General features: G+C 38.3%; 1 protein-coding gene across 1 annotated transcript in view; it reads right to left on the bottom strand.

The window, feature by feature from the left end:
- The window catches only part of SORCS2 (sortilin related VPS10 domain containing receptor 2), a 523,925-nt gene that overhangs the window by 211,047 nt on the left and 285,152 nt on the right, over positions 1–27,726 (bottom strand). The window contains exon 3 of the mRNA XM_041402743.1: positions 14,520–14,619. Within this exon, the coding sequence (XP_041258677.1) occupies positions 14,520–14,619 (100 nt within the window). The remainder of the gene's footprint in view (positions 1–14,519; positions 14,620–27,726) is intronic.

Below are 27,726 nucleotides of genomic sequence, written 5' to 3'. Positions count from 1 at the left end.
AATATAGTTAAAATTAGGGTGACAGAGTGAATAGCTCAGGACATCTTTCTTTATTGTAAAGCTCAAGAAAATTTATAAGAAATCACAGTAGATTTTCTCTTATTATAAAAGGCAAAGACAAAATGGCAGTTGCCAAAACCTTGATGATGTTGCCTGCTCTTCCCTAGCAAGGTTCATTTGATTGCAACTTGACTCATCAGATGATGCTTTAACACCTCTTGAGATGCACAAAGTTGATGTCTACAGTCCCCTGAAGACAAGAACATATTTTTCAAGGCTCTAGGCTGCCAGCCGCGCTGCAGTGAAACATATGCTGTCCTGTTACTTCAGATAATAAACAGCTTCTCTTTTGTTCAGCGAATCAGTCACAGAAATGAATTATTTTGTCTCCTGAGACTTTTGAAATGAGTGGGGTCTCTGCAAAAAGACACCAACTGCCTTGTGTTTACTGGGTAATATACTTCTAACACAGGGCTAGATTATTCCAACCAAGGTACGATAAGTCAGCTGCCTTTCGTAAGCAGCAGCTGAGGTAATCAGTTGTGACTCTGCTATTCCCAACAGCAATCCTTATGGAAAGACTATAAATATTGCATACCCACCATTACATGTGATGAACAAACATTGACAATAGACTGTATTCTGAAATGGTCAGTAAGCAACCTCATTCCCATAAAACTCCATTTAGGAAGAGATTTTTAGATTAAACAAGTATATCCAAGATTACAAAGAGGTCCAGTGACATTGTTTTAGAAAGTCCAAGCACTGACAGCAGTCACCAGCTCAACCCCTTGTGGCACTATTGCTCATACTCTCATTCCCTAGGCATGAAGAGCATTTCATCGAGATAATGGGTTCTTCACACAGAACTAGTCTCAGAGCAAGCATCATCACACTTATTTAGTTTGGAAGCCACCCATCACCATGGTGCACTCATTCCCTTCATCCAGATCATTAACATCTTCATCAGTGATCTGGATGGGGGGATCACAGAATCATAGAAAAGCAGGTTGGCCAGGACCTCTAGAATCATCTGATCCAATTAGTCTTGGCAAAAGACTGCACTTTCAGTAAGTTCACAGATATCACCAAGTTGGGCTGGAATGTTGATCTGCTGGAGGGCTGGAAGGCTCTGCAGAATAATCTGGACAAGTAATGATGGGCTGAGGTAACTCTATGAGGTTTAACAAGGTGAAAGTGCCAGGTCCTGCCCTTCACAGGAGTCATGTCCCTGTCACTTAGGGACATGGGTTAGTGGTGGCACTGGCAGCGTTAGGCTTACAGCTGGTCTCGATAATCTTAGAGGTCTTTTCCAATACAAATACTTCTGTGATTTTATGGTACCCCAGTGTGAACTGGGGTTTCATACCCTGGAGCTTTAGAAAGGGAAGGAGTTTACATAGAGGTTTGAACAAAATAATGCCAGTACATTTCTTTGTCCAAAGAAAAGAAATAAGACGCTCCAAAAGCAGAGCACCAGTTTGAGATGATTCTTGACTAAAACTGTATCTGATGTTCAAATTTCATCTCAGGTACAACCCCCTCAACTTTCAGTGCAGCAATACTTAGCAGTGTCCATGCAAGGCTGCCCAGCCATACAGGCTGAGCTGAATGCTGCTGCTGCTCCTGGTGTGAGCTTGCCATGAAAAGCCCCCTCCAGGTCGAGCTGCAACTGGAAGGGTGGGAGGACAAAAAGAGAATTGGAATGAAAATTAGCTGGAATGGAAAGATTGAGGAAGAGACACTAGGGAAACACTTTTTTTGGAGCTTTCACAAAAGCGAAATGGGGAGAGATGTGCCATTTCCATTGGCCCACCGCTCCCAGAAGCTGACTAGAGTCACAAGGAATAAAAGCAAACCAGGTCAGAGTAATGCCAGACCTCCCCAGGTTACTATTTAAGTTCTTGCTATCTGAAAAATCAATACTCAAAACACACAAAAGGGCAGATTGCAGCACTGTGCACTGCTAAACAACCCTAGATGAAAGGTCATCAAACTGAAGCACATCTGATTACCATATAACATACTACCACAGAGCTAGGCAAGCCTAAATTGAAGGTTTCCTCCTAATGTTTATGATTCCTTAAGTAATGAAAATAAGCTGGAAACTTCAAGTATCTTAGTGTGCAGCAATCAACATATATTTACTGAATTTAAAAGTAAACTGAAAATTTACTGTGCATTCTTACATTATTCTTAATTTTCCTAAGATCTACCAAAAATGCCTACAGCCTTGAGAAGAGACCTTTTTTGGAGATTTCTGGTAAAAGCCACATTAGATGTCCCTGGCAGTTTACAGCTGTAATGTTGTCTGGGGTAATTTTGTCAGCCGAAGCTGCAGAAAGGCAGGAAGGGGGACTCTGGGATTCTGTCACTACAACATTTGCTAATTTTTAAATAAACTTATTTGCTATCATGAACACTTAGAGACTTAGACTTTGTCTCTTTTTTCCCTGGGTGATATTCTGAGCATGGCTTAAATGCTGTGGCAGGTGACAGAGCAGTGTTAAGGAACAGCAAAGCGTCCAACCTCAAACACTGACAAGCTGCAGTATTTTCTTTAGTCAGAGAGCAGACAAGAGAAATGGTAAAAAACCACCACAAACAAAACACAGCATGCTATCAACATGTTCAAAAGAGATAAATAACAGGCAATTACCTAAATCATGGACCACTGAACACAAGAGAGAAAACCAGAGCAGTGTCACCTGTAGGCTGCAAGCATCAGCCTAATGAATTTGCCTCTTAAGATCTTAGTTTAAAAAAAAATGGGGGGGAAGAGGATAATGCCCTTACTAATGAATAAAAAAAAAAAAGAAAAATACATAAGCAAAGCAGTATCCCTTATAGCTTGGAAGTAAACTCAGAGTTATAAATATTATGTAAGTCAAAAATTTACCAGCTGTCAGAGTAAAATATATGTAAGGTTCTGGCACTTAGCAGGCTATTAAAATGTCAGGGCACTTTCAGAAAAAAATAAATTTTGGCCAGAAAATGCTGAAGTAGCAACAGCAATGTTTACAATGCATGTTTTAATTCTGACTAGTTTCCCATGCCAAATGCTAATTTTAATTATGAGAATTTATTATTTTTATAAGCAAACCTTGACATCATTTTAAAGCACTACATTTAAAAGGGTGACAACCTAAACAAAATATTCCACTTTATCTCATTGGTTTTCTTTATCTTAGCTTCATCAACACTTTCCCAAGCATTTTATTTTAATTTGGAAGTCAAGATTTTTTTTTTTTTTTTCAGAAATTTTCAAAGTCCTGGTAAAAATTTCTGATCTTATCCTAATACAGCAATGTGGTAATGGTAGTTGACATGGTAAATGGTTTATAGAAAACAAGTGTTAATAAAAATTGAATTCTGTGAACCGTGCAGAAACATAGGGGCAATGTTTTCCAACCGAGTACCTGGAATTAAGGTCCTAGGTGCAAATTCAACTCTCTTCATCATTTCTGAGTATAACTTTTTTAGGATGTAGTTCAAATTGCCTCAAACACTACAAAAGCTTTAAAACTTTTCATTATCTTCACAGAATAGCTTTCTACAGTTATGAAATTTGCATCAGAAGTCACATGTTTTGTCTTAGAGATATTTTATCTTAGATAACAGATAGATGAATATTTTATTGAATTATGTATAATCACCTATTTAATCTTTAAAAAAAAAAACACACACACACAAAGTGTAAAACTTTATTGAATTATGTATAATCACCTATTTAATCTTTAAAAAAAAAACACACACACACACACAAAGTGTAAAAGTCTACTTGATCCCTCTTAAAGCTAATTATGACCTTACAATTGAAAATACTTCCTAAATTTTAGTATTTGATTGTGGAAATAACAACTTTTCTGTTTTGTTTTGGTTTTTTTTGGTCATCAAAATATACATTCTTTTTTAATATATATTTGAGTACTAATATTTATGGTATTGATAGACCTTCCACAAGGCCAAATTCCCCTGTAAACTGGCAATAATGTATATTATTTAATTAATCTAATATTTTGTTGTGATGGAAAAGACTAGTTTTCAAGACTAGCCTTCAAGCTGAGAGACTGGCTTAGATGTGTGGCATATTATTAAATTTCTCTAATTTCTTTCCCATGCAAGTAATTTACATCTTTCTGTTTCCACATCTGTAAAAGGGAAATCTTATAACCTCTGCGGAATTCCCAAAGTTATTAACAGGAGACGCCAAGTCATCCACATGCACATAAAATTCTGAGATCTTATGGCAGAGTACAGTGCACAAGTGGTTTTAATACGGTCTTGCAATATACCAAGCGATACATTAGTACCTCCTGAATGGAATTTTAGTCCAGAACGGACACTTTTATAGACTTTGTCAGCCTAAGTCAAGTGAAAAGTTACAGCTGGGCCTTGCAATAATATACAGCATGTAAGAGTTTCTGAGGAGCCTTTGCTTTGCAGTCCCAAAGCCCAGCACAAGTCCTGCACCCCTGAGACTTACATAGCAAATATGTAAAAAGAACAATACAGACCCAGACTTCCTGCTCCTGTGCTACAGCACTTTTCAGAGCACAGAAGCATTTCTGAAATCCTCAGCAGCAGCAGGTAAGAGAACCATGGCCTTTCCTGGAGCCCACAGAAAGAACAAAGTATGAGACACTGCAATTCTCATGGACAGACTGGAATCTTTAGCCGAGCCCTACTAATTTATGCCTACCAGCACAGCATCTCAAACAAACTGTAAAAGCATTTCAACATAGAGCAATGCAATCTGTAAAAAAAAATTGTTCATGGGTATGGCAAAATAAAAAAATCAGGGCCTATATTAGCACTAAAAAACTACTCTAGTGCATTTGCTATCTTAAATTGATATGAGATGCTTGATTATTCCCACGGATCCCAGGCTGATTCCTGTAGTCATAGTTACACTGAAAGCACAGCTTTTATGCAACTTGTAGTCGTCCGTTTTTGGCACTGATTTTTACAAGATAAACACCCACAATCCCCCAGTGCTACCTGACACACTTCCATCCCACACCCTCCCCGCACAGATTCAGGCCTTCTAGAACAGAATGAGAGCATCTTAGTCAAATCTGAAAGTCAATTCAAGACCCAGACTGCTAATTTTGTTTAGAGGACTGAGAATAAAATATCTGTAAATTGTAGATCCAGCGACTGGAGCAAAAATTAATGCTGTTCTATTTGGGGCAAAGAGCTGACTTTTCTCATTTCAGTGAGGATAAAAGTATCATATTCAAATTATTACCTATGAACTGAACCAGCCATGACTGATAAAAGCTGAACAATCTTAAAAAATACAGGAACATATTTATAACAATTATTTTCAGCATGCTGCAAATCTTAAAATGCTGTTGAATAATGCTGAGGTGCGAAACAAAAAATACCTGATTAATGTGCATTTGTCTTGAAATGCATTTATAAAAATACTTAGCATTTATTTAGGAATCATAGGTGATCTAGAGACTTCAGTATTATGGTCTTAAGTGTATAAATAAAAAAATTAAGCCAGACTAATTCTGTACTTTGTGCAAAACCTTACCCAGCAATCTGATCTCAAGGTAAGGTGTCAAATCGTGTCATGTCACAGTAGTTTTACACCAGGCAAATGCAATTACAAGGTATGAGGCAAGAGGAAGTCAGGCTTCAAGGAGGCTCAGGCTTGCTCAAGGTCATAGAAACTGATGTCAGGTCTCCTGGCTAACAGCTCCCTGACTGAATCACCCTACCTCCACTGTTGAAGAGATTTGTTTTATGAATATTAGTTAAGGATGTGTCAGCAGATTTATTATTATTATTATTATCCCAATAATACTGTGATTTTTGAATAGAAACATAGACCATTAGCTACATTCTTCTAAATAATATTTTCTTTAGTAATTGTAACCGTGAAAGAAAAAGATTTAATTTGGTCCACAATCTATGTGTGAGCTGTAGGAAGAAGTAATGCTCAAAAATGGAAGAAAGAAAAATAGAAAGGGTGTGGGAAAGAGATGAGGAAATGGAAAAGCAGAAAGAGATAATGAAAGGTTACAAAAAAAAATAAAAAACCCCAAAAAACACCAAAATAACAGTGAAGAGAGAAATACCTGCTAGTCACAAGCTTAAACAAAATTGCAGAAAATCCCTCCTCAAAACCAAACAGGCAATATTAAGGAGAATCCACCATTCATTTCATAGCAGTCTTCTACTATGAAAGGATGGCAGCAACCTAGTGAATTACTCCCACAGATGGAAATAATATGTCCCTAGTATAAGCTCCAAAGAGACCACATCAAGAAGGCTTCAGAGGTGCCTTAGTTGAATATGAGATTCCAGTTTCCAGGAGGAAGAATCTTTCCCTGACAGAAACACATAGTGTGAAAAAAATAAAAAATCCTGTTCTATTTTTGCAAGAATTTTTGCTGACTGTGCTCAAACACATGATTGCAGGCTGCATTAGAACATATTTGCCACACAGGTCCTGCTTTTTCAGTAGACATTTGCAGTTGCTGCAGGGTGCTGGGGCTACTGGGAGTCAGGTCTCATTTCAGAATTAGAAACAGGTAAGCAAACAGTTACATTCATCCCTTCTAGTAAATGCCAAAAAGAGAGTGAAATAAACAAAGTCACTGGAATACTTAATTTCCACAATAATTTAGAAGTTCTGGTGTGGCTGATTGTAGAAGTTGACTGGTTTAAGATCAGTTTTACTCCTGGCAGATCAGGGGGGCAGCAGCCCCAGGGATTCTCAGGGGGCTGAGCACACTGCCAGCGCTGCAAAATGGCCATGGCCACCATTTAAACCCTGCTCATTTCCACTGTACTTCCATGCCAGCTCTGGGGATAAAAGTCCTGCTGCTTCTCTGCTACTGAGCGAGCCAGAGAAACCTGTGTGCTCAGCACAAGGGAAGTTGAACAGTCGTGGTGAAAAGAAGCAGGATTTGACACATCAGTAGATTGGACAATAGAACTAGACCTTGGTCAGAACAGCCAGGTAGAGAAAACCAAAGCCCCTGGCAGTGCAGTTACAAGAGTCAGGGGTGCATTTCATGGTTTCCAGCATCCAATCTCATTGTCTCCAGCATGCACCCAAAAATGTGCAGAGAGGACTTTGAGAGAACTCTTTCACATTTGTCATGAAGTCAAAGGTTTTATGTTTCAGGATTTAGAGGCTAAAAGGTGATTCTTAGCATGTTATTCAGATGGCACGATGACAACACACACCGCACCTCACATAGCATGAAGCTGGGACTCATTCACTGTTCCATCTCTGGGGAAATGAGAAGGAAACTCACAGGGCTCCAGGAGATGCAGGCGATCCATCAGCAAGCATGATGAATATGTTTCAAGCGCTCTACACCATTGTTTTCTTGGGGCTGTCTGGGGAATACACCTACTGCTCACAGTCCCTGCAGACCCCCTGAATGGTACTCATGTCTTGTCAAATACAGTTTAGCAGTTTTCACATCATCTCCTTAGCACAGACCTCCTGGTTCCTGCTGTTAGACTGAGTTAAGTTGAAGGAGTTCCAAATTTCCTCCCTTCCGCAGCATGGGGAACATGATACAGCCTCTTGGCATGTTGGGATGTTCAGTAAATAATTAGACAAAAGTAATCTCAACATACAAGATTATTGAAATTTATATAAATAATCTAAATCAGTCACAAAAAACCCTCATCTTGCTTATGCCAGTTCAACAGAAACCTGACTCTGTTCTATAGACTTACCTGTACCCATTTCATCCAAGCAGATTTGGTGACCAACTAAATACTTATTGAGTACAGTAAGAGGCTTGTTACCAATCCCTTACCATTTCCTCTTTTTAGTTATCTTCTCTATCTTTTCTTCTGTTTTGTCTTGCTAAGATTCAGCATCACTATTGCAGCACATCTCCCTTTTTTGTTTTACCTGTGACAGAATTCATGCAGATTGAGTAACTTTCTATTCACCATATGGACACCTTCTCCTTTGGACACTATCCCATATATTATGATTTGCCTCCTTGTTACATTTAATTCTGCAAGTTGCATATTGCATCAGAAAATCTTCCAGGATGATATTTGCCTGGAAATGCGTAGCCTTAAAAAAAAAAGATGTGCATGATCCTCATAATTATTGATTAGAAGACTTTTGTAGCTTTTGCTAGGACACATTAAATTGTCTGCCATGATGGAGGAAAGCCTCATTCAGGTCTCACTCCTTTTTTTTTTAATATCAATTGCAGCCTTTAAAGACAGTGTACTTCAGGTACTGGACTGTAGAATATTTATTGGTTCCAAGAGAGTAGAATTGACACAAAAATTTCAGAGGCACCTTCAGCTTGCATGGTTCCATATTTTAGTAGACATGCATTCAAAAGGGTATTCAAAGACAAACCTGTGATGATCAACAAGATCAAACCATGATCAACAAGAGCTGGGGATTCTTTCTAGCTCTGCACATACAAGAACAGGATGGAGAAATGCACAGAAAGAGTTTTGATGGAAACAAAACTAAACTAAACATTTCTCTGTCACACCATGTAGGAAAACACATTCATAATTGACTGGTTAGGAGAAAGGGTATTCTCAAATAGAGCAGTAACACTGCACCTACCTTCCACTTATTGAAAGGGTTACAAGGAGTTGGGATATGACAATGACATGGGAATTACACATTTTTTATGCAGCCCTGTTTACATAGAAATTGTGAAAAAGCCCTGGTTTCTCAACCGTAGCAGAAATCAGTCCAGCTGGAAAGCTATGGCTCCTGCCCTCCATTTAGCCAGTAAATAACTCAAATACTTCTTTAATAGCCAGATCCCACGCCATTGTTTCATCCACAGCTTTAATTTTCAACAGTTCCACTCTGTTTCTCAAAGCTTTATCCTATTTTTTCCACATATACATAGTCACACCCCATCAAACAGAATCCATCAAATCCTCCCCATATATGTCATGGGCTTGGTAGTGCTGGATGAACCTCTGCTGTGGACTGTGACTTCAGCTAACAGCTCAATGAAAGCTCTGACTGTTTTAACCTATTGAGTTCCACTTGCATTTAGCAGCTTCCTGGTTGTCAACAAAGCAACTGCTCATCAATTGTGTGTGAATAAAATATGGGATTTCTGCCCAGGACTGCCTCTCACATCAATCTACCAACTAGCAAAATATGGGTGAGGGGAAAAAAAAAAAAAAGGAGTTAATTACTGGGCATATTTCTGGTCGTATCTAGAATACCTGAAGACAAACTGAACAGTCATGGACTTAAGCCTTAAGCAAAATGATGCAGTCAGGTCACATTAGTGCTCTGATGGTGCATCCCTGGAATAAAAAGAATGGTGACACTGCTTATAAGGCAAGAACACATCATGGTAGAGATCTCAACATACAAACTCATATTCTATAATTTCACAGGGAAATGTTCCTCAAGTAACTACTCATCTTATTGAAACGACTATCCCTTTCCTGACTACTAGTAAAAGTGTAAGAGAATTCTGCTCTGTATATTTGCAGATGTTCTGGCATGGTCTCTAAGGAAACTGATACTTGAGTAGAATTATTCCTTACAAGTGAATGTAGTCATACTGCATTTTGACAAATTCCACAACCAATTGTTCTGCTCTGAAAGACAAATGTCAAAATTATGTAGAAATGTATTTACCTGTAAGTGCTTACAAGCATTGCTCAAAACAATTGCATCTTGGGAAGTGCTTTTATAGTTCTGGCAAATACTCTTCTGCAAAATAATTCAGACTATTTAAATTATCAGCAGTTAAAATAGTGTATAAAAAGTCTATATCCTTATTACTATCTTAAGTAATAAGATACTTGTTTGGCAAGCAAGAATACATGTTTGTCACTTTGCCTTTCAGTTTGGAAGAAACACGCAGCTATTGGTTACTGTGACAGCCGGGAAATGTAAGTGTTCAACTCATTTAACTAATAAGTTAGTGTATCACAATCAATACTTATTTTCTCTTAATATCAAAAGCCTGAATATAAACTGCTTAGCTGAATGTTTTCCAAAAGCTTATAAACAGGAGGATGGAGGCACCAATTGCATTAGCATGAATTAAAATTAAAATAAGCACTGAATGTGAAGAAAAAAATCCGTGTGTTCATTGAACTCATCCCCAGCAACCCTACATAAAAGCAAATATATAATTTTTCATCCAATAGCATACATGCCCCAAAAAATTTTAAATATTTTATTGATAATTTAACTTAGTGAAACTAAATTCTGCTAACTTTTTTATTCTGTAGAAAGAATTTACTTTGTTCACCTGATTCCAGATTGATGCTATGGAAGCCTTAATCCCATACTCTATAAACCACGTACATCACACTTTCAAGTCACAATTAAAATGTTGGTTTAGAAAACAAAGAACACAAAGCAAATTATTTCCTGCACATGGTACATGATGGATTTCCTGCACCATTTGATGCTATCAGCATGTGCTAATTACTGAAAACAAGATAATTACATAAATTCTGTAGTTTAAAGTGGAGGGACATCCCTTATCACTGCACAACCTTTCAAGACTGCATAGGGAAAGGTTATAAAATAACATAGATGAATGAAAAAGTGCTTCAAATGGAGAAGTTGGCATCAGAGATCTTACATAGCAGAACTCCCTTTCTCTAGTCCACAGCTTTCCAAAACACTATCAGTGTGTTTAGCTGCTGGTTTATACTACTCTAAATTCAGCCAGAATGCAAACCAAATATTAATGCATCCTTAGGAAGCATAAACTCTTAATTAGAGTGTGACCTTGCCTATTTCTCTGCTGTTTCACAGCATTTAGGGTGATGATCTATGATCCTACTTGGTCATTTGCAGGTAGGTCAAAATGTTTTCTACTTGTGCAGCTGCTGACTGCAATTCAACTCTGCCTCACAAAGAGTACAGCCACAGTTCACACCTCCATCCCATTATTTCATCAGAAAGGTCCATTCAGAGCAACAAACAAAGCCTTCTAAAGCTTTACCCTCAGAGATTTGCCATCAAAACTGGGTTTCATAGCTTGAGTCCTCTGGTATTTGAAGAAACACAATTTCTGCATTTGAGTTCTGCTGCCTTCAGCCAGAAAAAGACACAGAGTGAATGAATTTACCTCAGCTGTCAAAAGATTGTGTAGACATGACCTTGGTACAATTCCTTCCCGATTCTTAACTTTGGCCTATGAACAGTACTCACCACAACTTGTTCATAGAAGGCTAAAAGCTAAATGGAATGTGCCACTTTTTGAATGAATGTAGTGGGGTTTATAGATGATTTCCATACTTCCTCCAGCTTATTCAGTATACAACATTCCTTTATTTTACCTTATAACCTTGTGGGGGTTTTTATACAATCCTTTTTCCATATAGTACTATGTGAAAAGGATGCTGTTGTACTTTTTGCTAATGCACTTCTTCATCAACTGCATTACTTTCAATACATTCTTACGAAAATGAAAAGTAGAGTAATTCACAGAAAATTCCCAGAACAATTTCATATTTTCTATATAAAGCTCACATAGAAGTCCACTGGTCTGTCTGGTATGATTGCAGCTCACAGAGTAGAGGCAAGTTGAGTGAAATTCTAAGCCACTCCAGGAGCTGGTATACTGAAAGCTATGAACTGTAAAAATGATGTCAGCCCAAGAACTCGACTGGAGCCTTCTAGCAGATATTTCATTTAATTGCACTTCAAAACAAACAATCAAATAATCTGTTTGTTTCTTGGCTCATGAGACCTCTAGTCACATGGCCCAAATCCAAGATGGCAAAGGCTGGGACTGGGAGAATGAAAAACTTGCCATAATAGGAGGAGAACAGTTTTGAGACCTTGTAAGGAACCTGAAGGTGCACAAGTCCATGGGACTTGATGAGAGGAATCCACAGGCCCTGAGGGAACTGGCAGATTAAGTGAGCCAACAGCAGTGTGGTGCCAGCTGGGGTTAACCCATGACCCATCTCTTTGTATGTCTTTGTAGGAAGCCACAGTTTGATTCTGTTCAAACCCACAACAGTCACAAAGTCAGTTACAGAGACCTCCACGAGATAATTCAACCTTATTGTCATAGAATTTTCACAAAGAACTATGATTTTAACAGTATGAACTGCCTGGAGATACCCATATTTCTCCTTTGTTTGGTTTTTTTTTGGGGGTTTTTTGTTTGGTTTGGGTTTTTTTGGGTTTTTTTGATTGTAGAGGGAGAGAGGTTGAATAGATATCTAATTCTAAAGAACTTAAATCAGGTGTGGTTAATGCTCTGATGACACTGAGGTGGGAATGATGAGCTTTAAATGTGCAGAATCTGTTCTTCCACAGATGAGGACAACAATGGCTAAATGAAATGAAATCATAGAACACGTTTTACTATGTGAAGTATTAAAAATCCCCATAAATGTATTTTATCTTTGCTTTCATGTATTTTCCCAGTCACTAAATGCTAAGTGGTAGCATGGGACTACTTATGCTTTAAATTTAAAGTGCATGCTCAGTTCCAGTATATGCAGTCAGCAATCCAGTTTCCATTTTCAACACATTTTAAAAGATGTGAACTAGTTGAAGAAAACCCACACCATAATGATCTGAAGTAACATCAAGAACAAGTAAAACCCTGAGATGTCTGCTCAGCTCAGAAAAGCAAGTCAGAGTTCTAAATATTCTATTCCATGCCAGAGCAACTATGCAGAAATAGATAGACAGGGAGATATGTTCCTCCATCATCACAAATAACTTGTGTGAGATCAACTTAGTCTTGCTCTTAATGCCCTAATCAAAGGCCCAGCACCTAAAATTTCCCATTACAACAGACCTTCAACATGAAGACTCCCTCTTACCTTCCACAGGTGACTGTGAAACCTCCAAGAACAGTTTGAAGCCATTGGCTAAAACATGCAACCCCACTGCTTTCATAATTTTTGTATCACATATGATGTATGTATATTTCCATGCATTAATATATCTCCCTCTAGCACCATTTAAAGGCCCTAAAAATCCTTTCTGCTCTGCTGTCTTTGTTGTTTGTATACTAGTAAACAACACCTTCATAGAAGCAAATATTCACATAAAAATAGCGTATTTCTACTGACTCAAAGGGACTTTCTGAATCAGCTGGTTTTCAATATCATATTAGTTTACTAAGTGGGGTTTGTATCTCTAAGAAATTCAACTTGTGAAATTCAGTAGAATATAGATTTTTCTTAGACAGGATTAACATGAGGGTTCTTGTGAACACTGGTGTGTCTTTCAGGCTTGGAATAAAGCAGTGATCTTACTGCTGTTTATTTTTTCACATAACTGGCACAATAATATTGTCACTGAAGCCTTGTGCTTGAGCAGGCTTTGATATTGTAGCTGAGTGAGCTGGGAAAGTTCCTCCATGGCATTCTCATCCATCTCATCCTTCTAGCTTTTATTCCAGAAACTGAGATGGGTAAAGATTTTTTTGTTTTTCTTCTTTTGTACTTGAAACCACCAGTAGATTGTATATCTGAGACAAACAATCTGGAGAAACTTTGTGCTTGTTGGCGGTTCCACCTCAAGAAACAAAATAATACTTTCTGGCTTTGCAGCAGATTAAAAATACATTACCAATCTCAGAAATAGCACAGCTTGGGCACAAAATTCCAGTGACAATTTCAAGGGAAATACAATATGTACTTAATCATCGAGGCAGCCTTACAGAGTTCCACTGATTTTTGATTAAGCAAAACAGACAGACAAACACAACAAACATTGTTCTTCCAATCAGAGGCCTCTACCTGAAATCAATGTTTCTGTGTTACACTGGGTTTAAAAGGCCCTTATCAAGAGAAAACTCTTATTTAATGAAAGACCCACTGTGCTTATGTTTCACATTGTACTTCACAATTCCTGCCGTTTAAATCACAGGCACTTTGAAGACATAGAAGGGCTGTTACCATGATTTTTTCTCATAATCATTGTTCCTGTTGCTTCTAATATAACATCCATTGTAAATACACTCAGTGGGTCAATTTCCGTTTCACTTATAAAGTCCACTTAACCTTTCCAGGTTCCAGGAAAAGTGTTTTTTTTCTTAGTAACGATGCAGGAACATTTCTAGGAAATCTTCAAGAAGGGGGGCTTTTAAAAATTATTTAATTAAGATTCTACATGTGATAAACATAATTATCAATGACAACCTGCCTAATCCCTATACTTTATATTAAGGAACATGCGAAGAACCTCATGCATTAAGGACGAAGAATTTGAATGTAAGTCCCAGAATCCACTGGGATGTGTGAAAACCTGCAGAATTTCTTCTTTCATTTGCATGGAAAACCCTATGAAAGCTTGATTTCCAGGAGTCATATGAGTCAATGATCTCATAAGGTTCCATATCCATCAAGGTAATTTTTTTCTGTCTGTACTATTCAGGAAAAACAAACATCCCACTTGTGTATGTCAGAAATGCACCAAAGGTGATCTTCACCATTGTGAAAATCAGTTTCCTATATTGTTGTGAAAACCTGTAAAACACTCTTTACATAATTGCAGAATCTCACCTGCACTACAAAAACGGTTTTTTGCCACATACCTTCTTTTTGTTGGTGGAACAAATGTAGAAATTGTCAATAACAGTGGCAATCCCGGGCTGTAGATTCAACTTTGTGTATAATGTCCCAAAATCTGAAGACCTGAAAGAAATAAAACATCTGTAAGTGCTCTTTCCTAAAGGCTTCAGCATTGAAATTCTGCAAAGAAAATCCCTCTCTGTGCACCAACTGTCCATTTTTCAACTCTTCTCTGCCATCCTTTTGTTCTTTTCAGTGTTCATTAAATACTAAAAGAAATCCACTACTATGAAGAAAACTAAATTCTAGGTTTGAAAAAACTGGCTAGTTCTGTCTGTACTTTGAAGTTCTCTGCAGTGTTAGTTTATTTTTTATTGTGCAGTGACAGAAGCCTGACATGTACACCTTTTCATCACCACCCACCAGGCGGAAAAAAAGAGCTATGAAGAGCACAGGCTCATTGGCAAGTACTAACAGCATCTCCTCAGCTATGCAGAAGAAGAAGAGTTGATTTCACAGCTTGCTGTTGCATAAGAGAAGAATTTGGCCCAAGATCTGGAAGATTCACATTAGCCCTCTATCAGAATTGGTATGGGATAAATGTATCTCATCCACTCATCCAGCTCTTTTTCAGAGGATCACTGAATTTTGAATTAAAAGAAGGAAAGTCTGTATTTGCCCATCAGGATGGCTCACAGATGTATCCATGAGTATTTCAAATGTGGGCACTCTGCCGAATTTGTTCCATATTTCTGAAAAGCCATCAGTGAAAAACAGCATCCGTGCTCTGCAGTTATATTGCCAATGTCAATTATAAAAAGAACCGACAAGTAAAATGTTAATATGAAGAAAAGTTAGAGAAATTCAAAGTAAGGCACACCCAAATTTAAATCACTTTGGGTGAAACCTTGCTTGTTCTGTTTAGGATCAAGTTGTACCATATGCCCTTTCCACATTTACAGTTATTCATTTTGCATTTGGAAAGGGACTCAGACACAGATCTAAGGCACTTGTCCCTTCTTCACCAAGAACTCCTTAGGACAGAGAGTTGGTGTGATGACTTCCACTCTATACACCCTTTTCTTTCCCTGGAATAACAAAGAGCTCTGAAGGTACCCTGCCCTAACAACTGGGAGCATTCAGAAGCTCTCATGTCCAAAAGAACCAAGACAAGACTGTCCCTCCCAGTGTGACACTGCACTGCCTGTGCAGTGATTTCTGCCCTACAGTCCCTTTCTACCATGTTCATTGCTCCCCAGCAGGTTCTGCTGCCTCATGCTCCTCACCCAGGGCAGTCCCTGCTGAAGTACATGGGAGCATGACTGAGTACAACAAGAGAGAACAGTGAAGAACCAAATCCCTGGCTGAGAGTGTACACATTGAGAAGCAGCCCACTGCCTGAGGTCTCCTCCAAACCACGTGAGGCAGGTGATTTCCTGAAGGGTTGGTGCCCACAGAAGGCCACCAGGAGCATCCCACCTACGTCCCAGTGCCCCCCAGAATGTCACTGAAGTTGGAGTGCAAGTTGTATGAAGCGCCTTCTGTGCTTTCACCAATCCAGCTTTCCACAAGATACAGGAACTTTCAGCCGCTGCCATGGAGCAGCTTTCTATGTCTTTGGCATCACCAAGCATAGTGGGCAGACCGTGATCTGCCTGGAAGAGGTCCTAAGGAATACCAAGAAAGGTTCGTGTTTACCTTACTTTTTTCCCTTCTCCACCAGTTAAAAAAACCCAGCTGGTCATATGACACTGAGGCCACCCTCCAGTCTAAAGCTGAGAGTTTAACCATTTTATAGTGTTATCTGAATAGATTTGGTCTGGGATTTTTCCCCCACAATGTTGCTTTCTCTGCAGCTATACAGCAATGCAATAGAGAATTAACTGAGTCACAGCAATTCGATTTTGACAAATAAGTATGTAGATATCAAACACATACAACTGCAGTGTACAACTAGGTGCTCAGCACAGAACTAATCAAAATTCTAAGGGGAAGAGGATAGACAGTACTAAACTTAATTTGCCAGTGGTATTTGACAGAAAGAAATTAAAGCAAAAACTTAAAATATCAACTTCAGACAGATGTACTGAAACCATGCAGAACAAGTATGTATAATGGAAACATAACCTAGTCTATTCTCTGAGGGAAGAATATCAGGTCGGTGGATAGTGCAGTAATAACATCCTGAAATAATTCTCTGAACCTTAAAGATGATTCAATTTACTTTTAAGAGGCAGTTCCAGGATTAATACAATGGGACCACTGGAGAGTGACACCATGCGAGAGACACCATGGCAACTCTGTCAATGTGTGAAAAGAGTACAGGCAGGAAGCCCAAAAAAAGATAAGTAAGTTCCAAGATAAAAAGTTGTAGTCCAAAACTTTCCCTTCTAATTCTCATGACTTATAGAGAGCAATGCAAAAAAAAAAAAAAAAAAAAAAAAAAAGAAATTTTAACAAGATGAGAACACTAAGATAACTACAGTATTTTCAGACAAATGTAATAAAACTATACAGTCAAAAAAATTTTTTTTCAGGTACAAATTAGTAATCTCAACGGAAAAAAAAAATCCAGTTCCAGCCTGAGAAATAGGCAACTGTATCTCCCAAAAACTATACCATGTCTAAACAGAAAGACCATGATTGGAAGAAGATCTATGAATCTGTGGATTTATGGACTGCCAAATCTTTTTTACAATTGCCCAGACTTGAGAGAGCCCAGGAATGTCAGCTATTCTTTGAGACACATGCACAAGAGGAGATCGTTCAAGGACATCATTCAAAGGAGGCACTGTGCAAAATAATTTGTTTTCCAAATCTACTATAATCCAGAGAAAGCAGATCACCTTGACTTTTTCACTTAAGATATAACTTCAAAGTTCCTGACTGCATATATAAAGAACTAACATTTTGAAGCATGCAGCTAGAACAGAATATCCTTTAATTGCACTACTGCACTACAGACAGTTGGGGAGGACTACAAAAGATCTACCAGTTTAGATAATTGGGAAATTGTTGAAAAAAGATTCAATTGAGATGCACATTAGAGAATCAAGGAAGAGTGGATCTGTACATAAAACTCACTCGACTGCTTCCCACTTAATTTTCTCCAGACTCTATTGCAAATGTCTTCTTCCCACCTTCCCCTCCTTTCAGTCAGCAGAACAGTCCAAGATTTACAGCATGAACTTTTAAAATACAGGAGAAATTATTTTAGGTTCCTTCTCTGTGACAGACTTACATCTAACAGTAGGGTTTCCTTTGTGCTCTGGTCCCTCACCTGAATAATAGAGACAACACTGTCAACTATACCTCAGATGTGTGTAAGGAAAATAGATAACTACAGCAGAGTAATGAAGAACTGGCTGATAGAATATCTAAAACAGATACATCAGAGGTTCCAGCACCAAATACCAGGACAAGCCTACTGAAAGGGAAGAAACCAGAGGAACATCATTAAAGAAGTGGAAAACTAACTCATCATCTTCACTTAAACAGCACAGAAGCCTTCAAAGACTTTTACACGTCCAATGTGGAAATTGCAGAGGCTTTGGTTAGCCTCATAAAATCCTTTCAAACAAAACAAAAAACCTCAAAACCCCCAAGCCCTTTTTTCAGAGAACAAACACATTGTAACATTGAATTCCAACACCCAACTCATATATTGAGGAATTCATGTGGATGAAAGTTTCTTCAAAGACTGTAGAAGAGTAGGACTCCTAGCAAGCCAATTAACACCCAGCAATCCAATTAACAGATTAATGATCAGCTATCAGCTTTGCTGGAGTACTTTTTGAAAATACCTCTCTCTCTACTTTCCAGAAAATTGAGCCTTTTGGAAATTACACATTTTTCCTCCCAAAACCAAAAATATAGTAGTGCTTCTTCCTTAATCCAGTTTTACACTAAAGAATCAGTGGTGTAGGCTAGAGGTAATATATAAATATTTAGCAACTTTGCATTTAGGCAATAGAGGGTTTACCTACTTTTCCCAAAACCACTAGATATTAACATGTCCTGTTTTCAGTTATCAAATATTGATATCATATATTGATCACATATCTGATAACACAGATTTTTTTAAGAGCTGTTGGTAATCCGAGCTGCCTTTTTAGTTGAAGTGACTTGTTCTGTAATGCCCTGCTGTGTACGGGACACAGTGCAACTTTGCATTTGTACAGTTTTAGATACTCTTTCCAATAATTACAGGTATTAATGACTGTAAATTGCTGAGCTAAAAAATTCCACAGGGGGGAAAAAAAAAAAAAAAAACAAACCCAAAAGACTGCATTTGCATCAAATGAAAACTCAAGGAGGATCATAAACTGGCATATTCTAGAACTGGGCTTTTATTCAAAGCATTAAACATATCCAATTCAACTGGCCACAGTGGAAGGAAAAGCAGTCCTCTGTAGCCAACAATAAAAGCCAGGATTACCATGGCATGTGACTTTAGGGAGTCAGATCTCTCCTCAGGAACTCTGGCTGCTAATGTCAGAGCAAGGAATAAGACATGACCTTAATTTGCAAGGCACACAGCTGGGTCCTCTGACACCACACGGTACTGAGCCTCACTGGGCCCCAGACTGGCATGCCAGGCTACAATCTTCTACCCTGATGTTGCAATTACCTTTGAAGAAAGTGTTTTGAGTCCATGTTTTTCAGGAACTGCCCTGTCTCAGAGCTGCTTCGTACAAATACAGCAACAAATTGGGTTTTCTTATGAGAGAACATGGATGGTGATAAACAGAGCTCATTGCACAGATAGGGTGTTACTTGATGGAGATATGTGAATTATACAATATGTACTTATGTACTGTATCATTTTTTCCCTTACTAGTATCTTCTGTCATGCATTTATCAGGTACTGGTTTTGGTTAATCACTTCATCTGCACAATGTGCACACACAGGCTCAAACTCCAATAGTTAGCAGCACTGTGTCTTCAATATCTACTACATATCTTTCTGTGCTGTATTTAAACATTCCTACTCTGCATATCTCACTGTATACCATTGCAGTTATCTTTTGCAGCCCTTCATTAGTCCTTCAATATATCACAAACATCCTGCTCATTAGCCTATAATCACTCTGCTTATCAGTTACATTTTCAAGCTCCTCATTACTTGGCTGCACAGCTGCAACAATTAGCTTTTATATTCTTCAGGCTGACAAAACATCACATTAGCTTCTATTAGCTGCAGCCATCGCCTGTCCTCTTAGAAAGTGTTAGTTTAGGTTAGACACCTATTCTGAAACTACTGCCTTGGTGCATTAATTCCATCACCAACACACAGCACTTGCTGACAGTACGTCTTGGAAGGTACAGCCTGTAGCCACGCCTGCAGTACACAGCTACTTGCGATGAATCCACTCAAGCATGAAACAAGCAGTGTCACAGTGACAAAGCAGACAAGACACCGCCAGCAAGACAGGGTTATGTCTTACTTTTGCAAAAAGTAAAAGCTCTGAGTTATTTCTTCCTTAGCTTTGTAGGCACGGAAGAGCTGGGGCATGCTCTGGATCACGCTGCCCGCGAGGGACACATTAATTTGCTTTGGGGCAAATTAAAAATTCCCCCATAATCATTCAATCCCAGTCATTTGTTCCTGTTAAAAACTAACTTATTGAAACAATTCACAGTCAAATTAAAGGTTTTGAAGTCTTGCTTTAGGATCATTTCAGTAATGCTGTTTACAGTTCCTTCCCACAAACAGTTCCAGGGACCTACATGAGGCAGTAAAAAACAAAAATGAAATTGTGGGAAATAGGGAAAGATCAATTTCTTACCACACTTTCTTCACTGAATTCAACATATTGTGTAACTAACATTTAGTATGCAGGCATTTCTCATAAGAAACAGCGCTGTGTAGATTCAGTTTCAGCAGCTGCAAGTCCAGCGCTGCATTAGCAAGGAATGGAGTGTATTATGGAGCATTTGAGAGGTTTCCTATTGAGAGACTTAACTATTTAATTAACAATTCAATTAACTATTCAATTATTACCTACAAAACAAATTAATACTTCCTATGTAGTACTAGCTTCCTTTCACCTATTTAGACAAGCATCTTTGGGAAAAAAATAGGTTGGGTTTAGTTTTGGTGGGGTATTTTTTGTTTGGGCTTTTTTAGCTCAGGATAAAGAAGTCTTTGTTGCTAAAATGCAATTTTCCAAAATTATGCTTACTAACTATATTGCCAGAAATGGAAACATACATATATCACTTCCAGTATGATTTCTCTTTCATGAGTGTTGTGAAGGGAAATGAGTAATTACAAAGGAATTATTTCTTATCTCACATACTTGTGTTCTTTGGGGAAAGGAGATGGTTCAAGAATATTTTCTTGAGGTTTGCAAGGAACATTAAAATTTTCCACCATGGAAAAATGCTAGGCATTTCCCATAGTCCAGGCTTTTTATTTAAACCACTAAACACAGCTGAAATATTTCTGAAACAACTTTATTCTCAGTCAGGCAGCTTCTTGGAAGGCAAGAAACATGCTGGGATATATGAGAGAATTTGGCCTTGTGCTTTCTGACCAGAACAGCAAATTTTCTTGTAATCACTGGATAGAACTGGTTGAAATAGGAACATTTATTAAATTAAGAAAGAACTGATAATAACTTAATAAATTGCATATGCACATTCACATGCAATTATCTATTCCTCTAGCAATGGGCTCTGCCAACTATAACAGTCTTCTACTCACTCTTCAGTAAGCACAACTCTTCTTTAACTCCAATGGTAGCAGTTTTCACTTTTGCTGCTGATGTGCTCATCTCCATTTTATAATTGCTGTGGGGGAGGTGAGAGGGAAAATGAACTATATGGCCAGGTGTAGTACTTTATAAAAAAGTAAATGAAGGCAATGTTTTGTCAGTAATTTGACTGTGGTATTCTCCACTTGAAACCAAATGCCTGGCAAAACTAAGGGAGTAACTGGACATTTTTAAAACAAATAAAAATCCTAACAAGTAAAAACAGAAAAATAGACTCTGGAAATGTATCAGAGACCCATTGTTGCCTGTTGTGAGTTTTCTGGAATGCTTCTCTGAAACTGCAAGTACACGTCTGGGATGGAGGCTGGTCAGTGCTCAGACGCAGCTCAAGTTCAACCAAGATGTGAGTTCCCATGTTCCCAGTGTCAAAGGAGTGATTATTTCAAGTTATTAAAATTACATCAGAACAAAACCTTTACGAGGAATTTTAAAGCATTGTTTTGAATCCCTCTCCTTCATTAACAGCCCATGTCAAAACAATCACCTGCCTCACCCATGCCTACCCACAAATGGTTGCCATGATGTGTCTGAATCATGAAAACATTCAGATGGTTAAACAAAATCAGGTTTTCCTAACAGGCTTAAAATCACTGTGTCTGTGCTGCCTGAGCTGGCAGCATGCAGAACACGATGGCAAGCAGGTAGGAGTGGGAGGAGGCACATCTCAGGGTGCAGCAGCCACCAGGGACACCGGGGAATTCAGGTACTCACAACCACTTCAGCAAGGTTTGTTTCTGCTATTTGCTAATGACCCCAACCATAATCTCCTAACAGCGTTCTACAGTTGCTGAAGGGGTTTTATTTATTTATTTTGTTTAGAGCTTTCAGCAGCCCAATTTCCTTCACAGTCATTCTCCTACAACTGCAGTGACACCTGTGGAGGGCTGAGCCCATCAGCTGTAGTTTGGCCTGCTGTTGAACTTGGCAAGCCAGCAGCACATAAAGCCCCAGCAGATGTTTCTGCTTTAATAGCAGCTCTTTCAAACCCTTGGCCAGACATAAATCCAAAATAGATCCAGAAAAGAGACAAGCAGTGCCACCATCATGGCTCTTAAAATTAGGAGGCAGAACTAGCCTTTTCTGCAGGACTCTCAGAAACCATTAGCAGCAGAAGGTGTCAGGAAGTGTTCCCATAAATAATGCTGACAGGTTAAGAGGGCCAGCCACAGCAAATGCAGCACATTTTGCACTGTGTCACGGTTTGCTAGGAAACAGAATCCTAAGACAAATACACGCATTTACACAGGAGTTTCCATACCAGGATCACACTTCATAGCAACAAGTACAGGAAGCAGCCAATTTTATGGCCATTAACACCTCCACATGGATCTATGGTGCTTCCACGCCACGTTAACGAACATTCCAAAAATAAAACAGAAAGGCAATGATCCTTGGTAGAAGGGATCTTCTGAATACATGCCTTGCTGGATCTATTTTCTTAAAAGAAAGCTGCACTAAGAGTGCATTTACAGCTGCCACTGTGCTTTATGGGAGAGGAGGTTGATATATAACCAGGGTGACACGTTAATACATCCATTCACTTGGTGATGACTAACTGCCCCTAACAGAAGCCTGGTCCACTGTAAATTACTGGCATGTAATTTCGAATGCAAGTTAAAACAACCCCCACAGAATAGGAATAGTTCTCAGCATTCAAAATAACTCAAAGCACTGAAGGAGCTGAAAACTTCAATCACATTCTTGTCTGACATTAAAGGAGACTAGAAAGAGAAAAAAGTGACCCAGTGACTAAAAAGGCGTTCTTTTGTAGGAATGAAGGTTATTACCTGTTCTCCTGCTTCCCCTATCACCTACTACTCATGCTCAAATGGACGTGCCAGTAGCAGATGTAGCTCTGAGGCTGTTGGGATGTCTGGGTTTTCTCACTGAGACTGGGACAGCAGGGGTTGGGCTCCTTCCTTGCGTGAACCTTGTGATGGTTGAAGGTCACCAAGAGAACAGCTGCAGATGGAGGCCAGCAAATTTCACAGTGTCCAAGAAGATGGCAAAGAGATCCATGACCATGGCAGCAAGTTTATAGATGATACAAAACTGTGAGGAGTGGCTGATGTATCAGTAATACATCTTCTGGAGATACAGGCAAACGGGAATCTCATAAAGCTCAACAAAGTGAAGTAGAAAGTACTACACCTGGGAAGAAACAACCCCATGCACCAGTACATACTGGAGGCCAACAGGCAGGAAGGCAGCTTGGCAGGAAAAGCCCTAGAGGTCCTGGTGGATGTGAAATCAAACCTAAGCCAACAAAGTGCCATTGCAGCAAAAGCAGCTGACAGTGTCTCGAGCTGAATCAGGAAGAGCATTCCCAGCAGGCCGAGGGAGGTGAATCCTTCCCACTCAGCAGTGCTGAGATACAGCTGCAGTAATGTGGCCCCTTGAATGAGAGGCACAGACATGCTGGAGTACGCCCAGAAAAGAGCCACAGAGATGATAAGAGACTGGAGCATCTATCACAAAGGGCAAGGCTGAGAGAAGTGGGGCTGGTCAGCCTGGAGAAGGCTCAGGGGAGACCTTACCAATGTATATAAATAATTGGTGTGAGTGTATAAAGATGGAGCCAGTACTTCTTGGCAGTGCTCAGTCACAAGCCAAGAGGCAATGGGCACAAACTAAAATACATCAAACTCTGTTTAAACATTGTAATCGTTTTTCTTTTTCTTTTTTTTTCTTTTTCTTTTTTTTTTTTTTTTTTATTACCATAGGGTGGCTAAACAGTGAACAGGCTGCCCAGGGAACTTGTGGTATCTCCAACCTTAGAGATACTCAAATGTCAACTGGACAAGATCTAGATCAAGGGGGCTGGATTCAATGATGTCAAAGAGCTCCCTTCTAATGTCACTCAGCTTGTGATTCTGCAGTTACTGAAAGTTAAATTATATAATTTGACTTTGCTGAAGATTATGTGCAACAAAAGTAATTTTCTGTAGACAACCAACACAGTTAAAACATCACCAAGTCATAGAAGCAATTCACTGCATATTTGCTGGGGAATCCACAACTCCACAAACTAAAACCAAAAGCTTTGTTATTTTGCTTTAAGTTCAGCAGAACTGAATTCTGCTTGGAGTGTGCTTGCTCCAAAGAAGTTCCTAACTGGTTGCACTGTGGATTAAGCCAACAAAAGAAACTTTCACATTTACTGATAAGAAAAGTGATTACAACACAGAGCTTGCATAATCTTTGGATGTGAAGTCTGAAATGATAGTTGTATCCCAAACTCTACATTTGAAGTGGCACAAAAGCATTTCATCTAAATGTCATTTTGCAGTCATATAGCTCAGTCTTATTCAACTGCCCAAAGCAGTCACGATAAAATAAAGAACAAAAAAAAAATAGATTTGCCCAAGAAAAGCTTTTTTTATTCTTTTCTGCTGTTGTTGGTTCCGCTCTAAAACCCCACTTTGGAGAATTTAACCTATGAAAGCTTTGGCAAACCTTTCAGTATATGTGGTTGATCCTCCAGTTCACAGGGAAGGTTCAGCATGACAAAACTACTCTACAAATAAATGCACAGATTCCAAATTCTAGCCACTAGTCCCACCAGACATGTTTTATGAAATACCTTTTACATGTCACTTGGAAACCAGTAAATTAAAACCCAACATGCCAGCATTTGGGAAGAGACCAAGATACATTCACTGTTCTTATTTCCAAATAATTTCCACTCCAAGACAGTTTTTTTTTTCAAAGAAAACCAGATTCCAACTATCACTGAGAAAAAAACCAGTAAGGTGGTCAGAAGGAGTCACTCAATGCATACTGCCCTACATTTGTGAAAGATCCCATGGAAAACCACGGAGTGCCATCTGCTCTCCTCATAAAATCATAGAACCATTTAAGTTGGAAAGGACCTCTAAGATTATCAACCAATGAACCATTAACCCAGCACTGCCAAATTCACCACACAAGATACATTTACATATAAAAATATGTATAAATTTATGTGTAATATAAATATGTGTAAATTTATATGTAAACATGTCTTGAATGCACACTGGATCAGACTGGACCTCCAGGTATGAATTTTCTTTTTACTGAGACAAACTCTCATTATAGTCATGTATATATCTTAAAGACACATATAATTCCTTGATTGCTGAATCACGTGAAGTGCTTAATCATACAGGCATTTTACATTTTTTTCTGATTTTTAATATTCTTGCTAATAACAATGAGATATTCAAGTCACAATTTTGTTGTTTCTATATATTTACTTAGTAGATAAAGGGAATTTCTTTCTTCCAGAGCCATCTGTCTGACTTTAGACTGTATCCTACTATTAAAGTGGGAGACTGGCTGTATTTAACATTACCATTTATTAACCCATCTCTAACACCTAACCCTGTAGAAAAAGTGCTACAGAAAATTCAGGGAAATGAAAGATAGTGACAACACAGGGCATGCTAAAAAATGCCAAAATCTTTCAGCATATTGAAAGACAAAAATTACCTAACTTCTGAGCATGTGTTTGCCAAATGCATCGTCAGTGAATGCAATAATTGAAATAATTTTTTAATGTCTGTAAATTACCATCCATGAATTGTCAACACTAAAACATTATAATTCTTAAATTCAATTTAACCGGCTTGCTTCTTTTACTTACTTAAATGTGTTCAGTACACATTGGAGTTTAGTTACTTAAAAAGTTCAGACCACTTCAACATAATAGATTTTTGCTATTTCTAATTTTCAGAAGTAATAAACTGCAGAATACTGTCTCCTACAGGAGACAACCATATTTCCAGGTTGTATGTAATGGTTGTTCATCATTAGCTACTATTCCAAGGATACCAAAACGGACATCATGCACATATATTTTCCAAGATACACTTTTGTCATGTTCTGATCTCTCTTCTTTATTAAGAATTTGCTAGTAAAACTGATTGATAGGTATTCTTATTGTACAAGGAGAACATATCATTCAACTCTTTGACCTTGTCTTCACAGTAACAGTTAAGTGTCTTTGAAATTTGTTTACTTCAGAATTTACAAGAGCATTAAAGACAGGATGTCAGCACATCTCAAGTTTGAAAAGATCTTATAATATTAATAAATGAGTTTGGACAGTAGGGTCATCTGTAATGTACTTTAAGAAAGAGAGAAAATTTTCCTCCTTCCATTTTATAGTTAAAGATAAATAAAACCATTCTTAAACTGTGGGTTTTTTATTGATTTAGTTTTGGTTTTTGGACAGAGGAAAATTATTTTTTTTGAGACCAAGATAGGCCACATTACATGAGATGAAGACACAAAATACTTTCCAGAAAGAGTTACAGAATCTAAAACGCTTTTTTTTACCTCTTACTGAGCAAGCTCTGGGCAAGTTTGAGAAGCAGCCTCAAAGCTGGTTTGCTCTTTCATTATGACGTACAATGCATAGAACTGAATTTTTCCCTCTGTCACTGACATGAAGCCAGCATTCCTGCACTGCAGAGTCACAAAAAGGATTGTGATGGAGGATATTTTCAAGTGCTAATGCTTTCTTTTCTTCATTAGCATTATTATATTAAAAAATTACACATGGCAATAATTTTCTTTTGTGTTTCTTTTGCATTGCTGCACAACTGCATAACTGTCTCAGAAGGAAAAGTGATCTTTTGTTCCAATTTAGAGCAGAGTCCTAATGATGCCAAGGTTGTGGCTTCGACCCCTGTATGGGCCACTCACTTAAGAGTTGAACTTGATGATCCTTTTGGCTCCCTTCCAAGTCAGAATATTCTGCATGTGAATATAGTTACACTCTCTTTATTTACCTGCTTGGAAATTCATCTCTTCTACTGCATGAGATTAGTAAGAATAATACAAAATATGTTAATCAGATGACCCATCAAATCCCACAGAAATTGTCCTCCCTATCAGTACTGTGTCTTCAGAAACTGACTAATCTAGCATAACAAGGAACAGTCACATCACGTCCCTATTTGCATTGGTCACATATGGGCTCTCAGCAGCTATGTGTGGATAGCATTTTGATTAGCACTTGAAGTTGATAATTTTTTTCTTTGTTATAGTTTTTGGATCTGTCTCAGACTCTCCTAATATTTTGCATATTTTACCTAGATAAATAAATATGCATTCAAGACAACTGAGCTTCCGATGCTTCATATTCCCTCAAATATTACAAAGAAACTTTTGGATTTGCCTCAACAAAGCATTAAAACTGAACGAACTGATACTTGTAGCCTCTAAGACACTAAAGCATGTAAATGTGAAGGGTATTACTATACAATTAAAGGAAGTTGTAAAGAATTATAAAAAGAAGTAAAATAAGAAGTAGTTTTGAGTCACTTATTCTGTTAAAAATGCAAATTATAAGTAAGGGGTATTAGCTGATGATTGATAAGAAACTTCAAGTGATCCCAAACCTTTAAGTTATTCACACTGATATTCAAAATGTAATTACTTTCAAACCACACAGTAGAGTTGGATT

Source organism: Onychostruthus taczanowskii, unplaced genomic scaffold (assembly GCF_017590055.1).
Source record: "Onychostruthus taczanowskii isolate IOZ18803 unplaced genomic scaffold, ASM1759005v1 scaffold2, whole genome shotgun sequence".
Taxonomy (NCBI): domain Eukaryota; kingdom Metazoa; phylum Chordata; class Aves; order Passeriformes; family Passeridae; genus Onychostruthus; species Onychostruthus taczanowskii.
The sequence above is the reverse complement of the archived record's forward strand: the minus strand, read 5'-3'. Positions and strand labels throughout refer to the sequence as shown.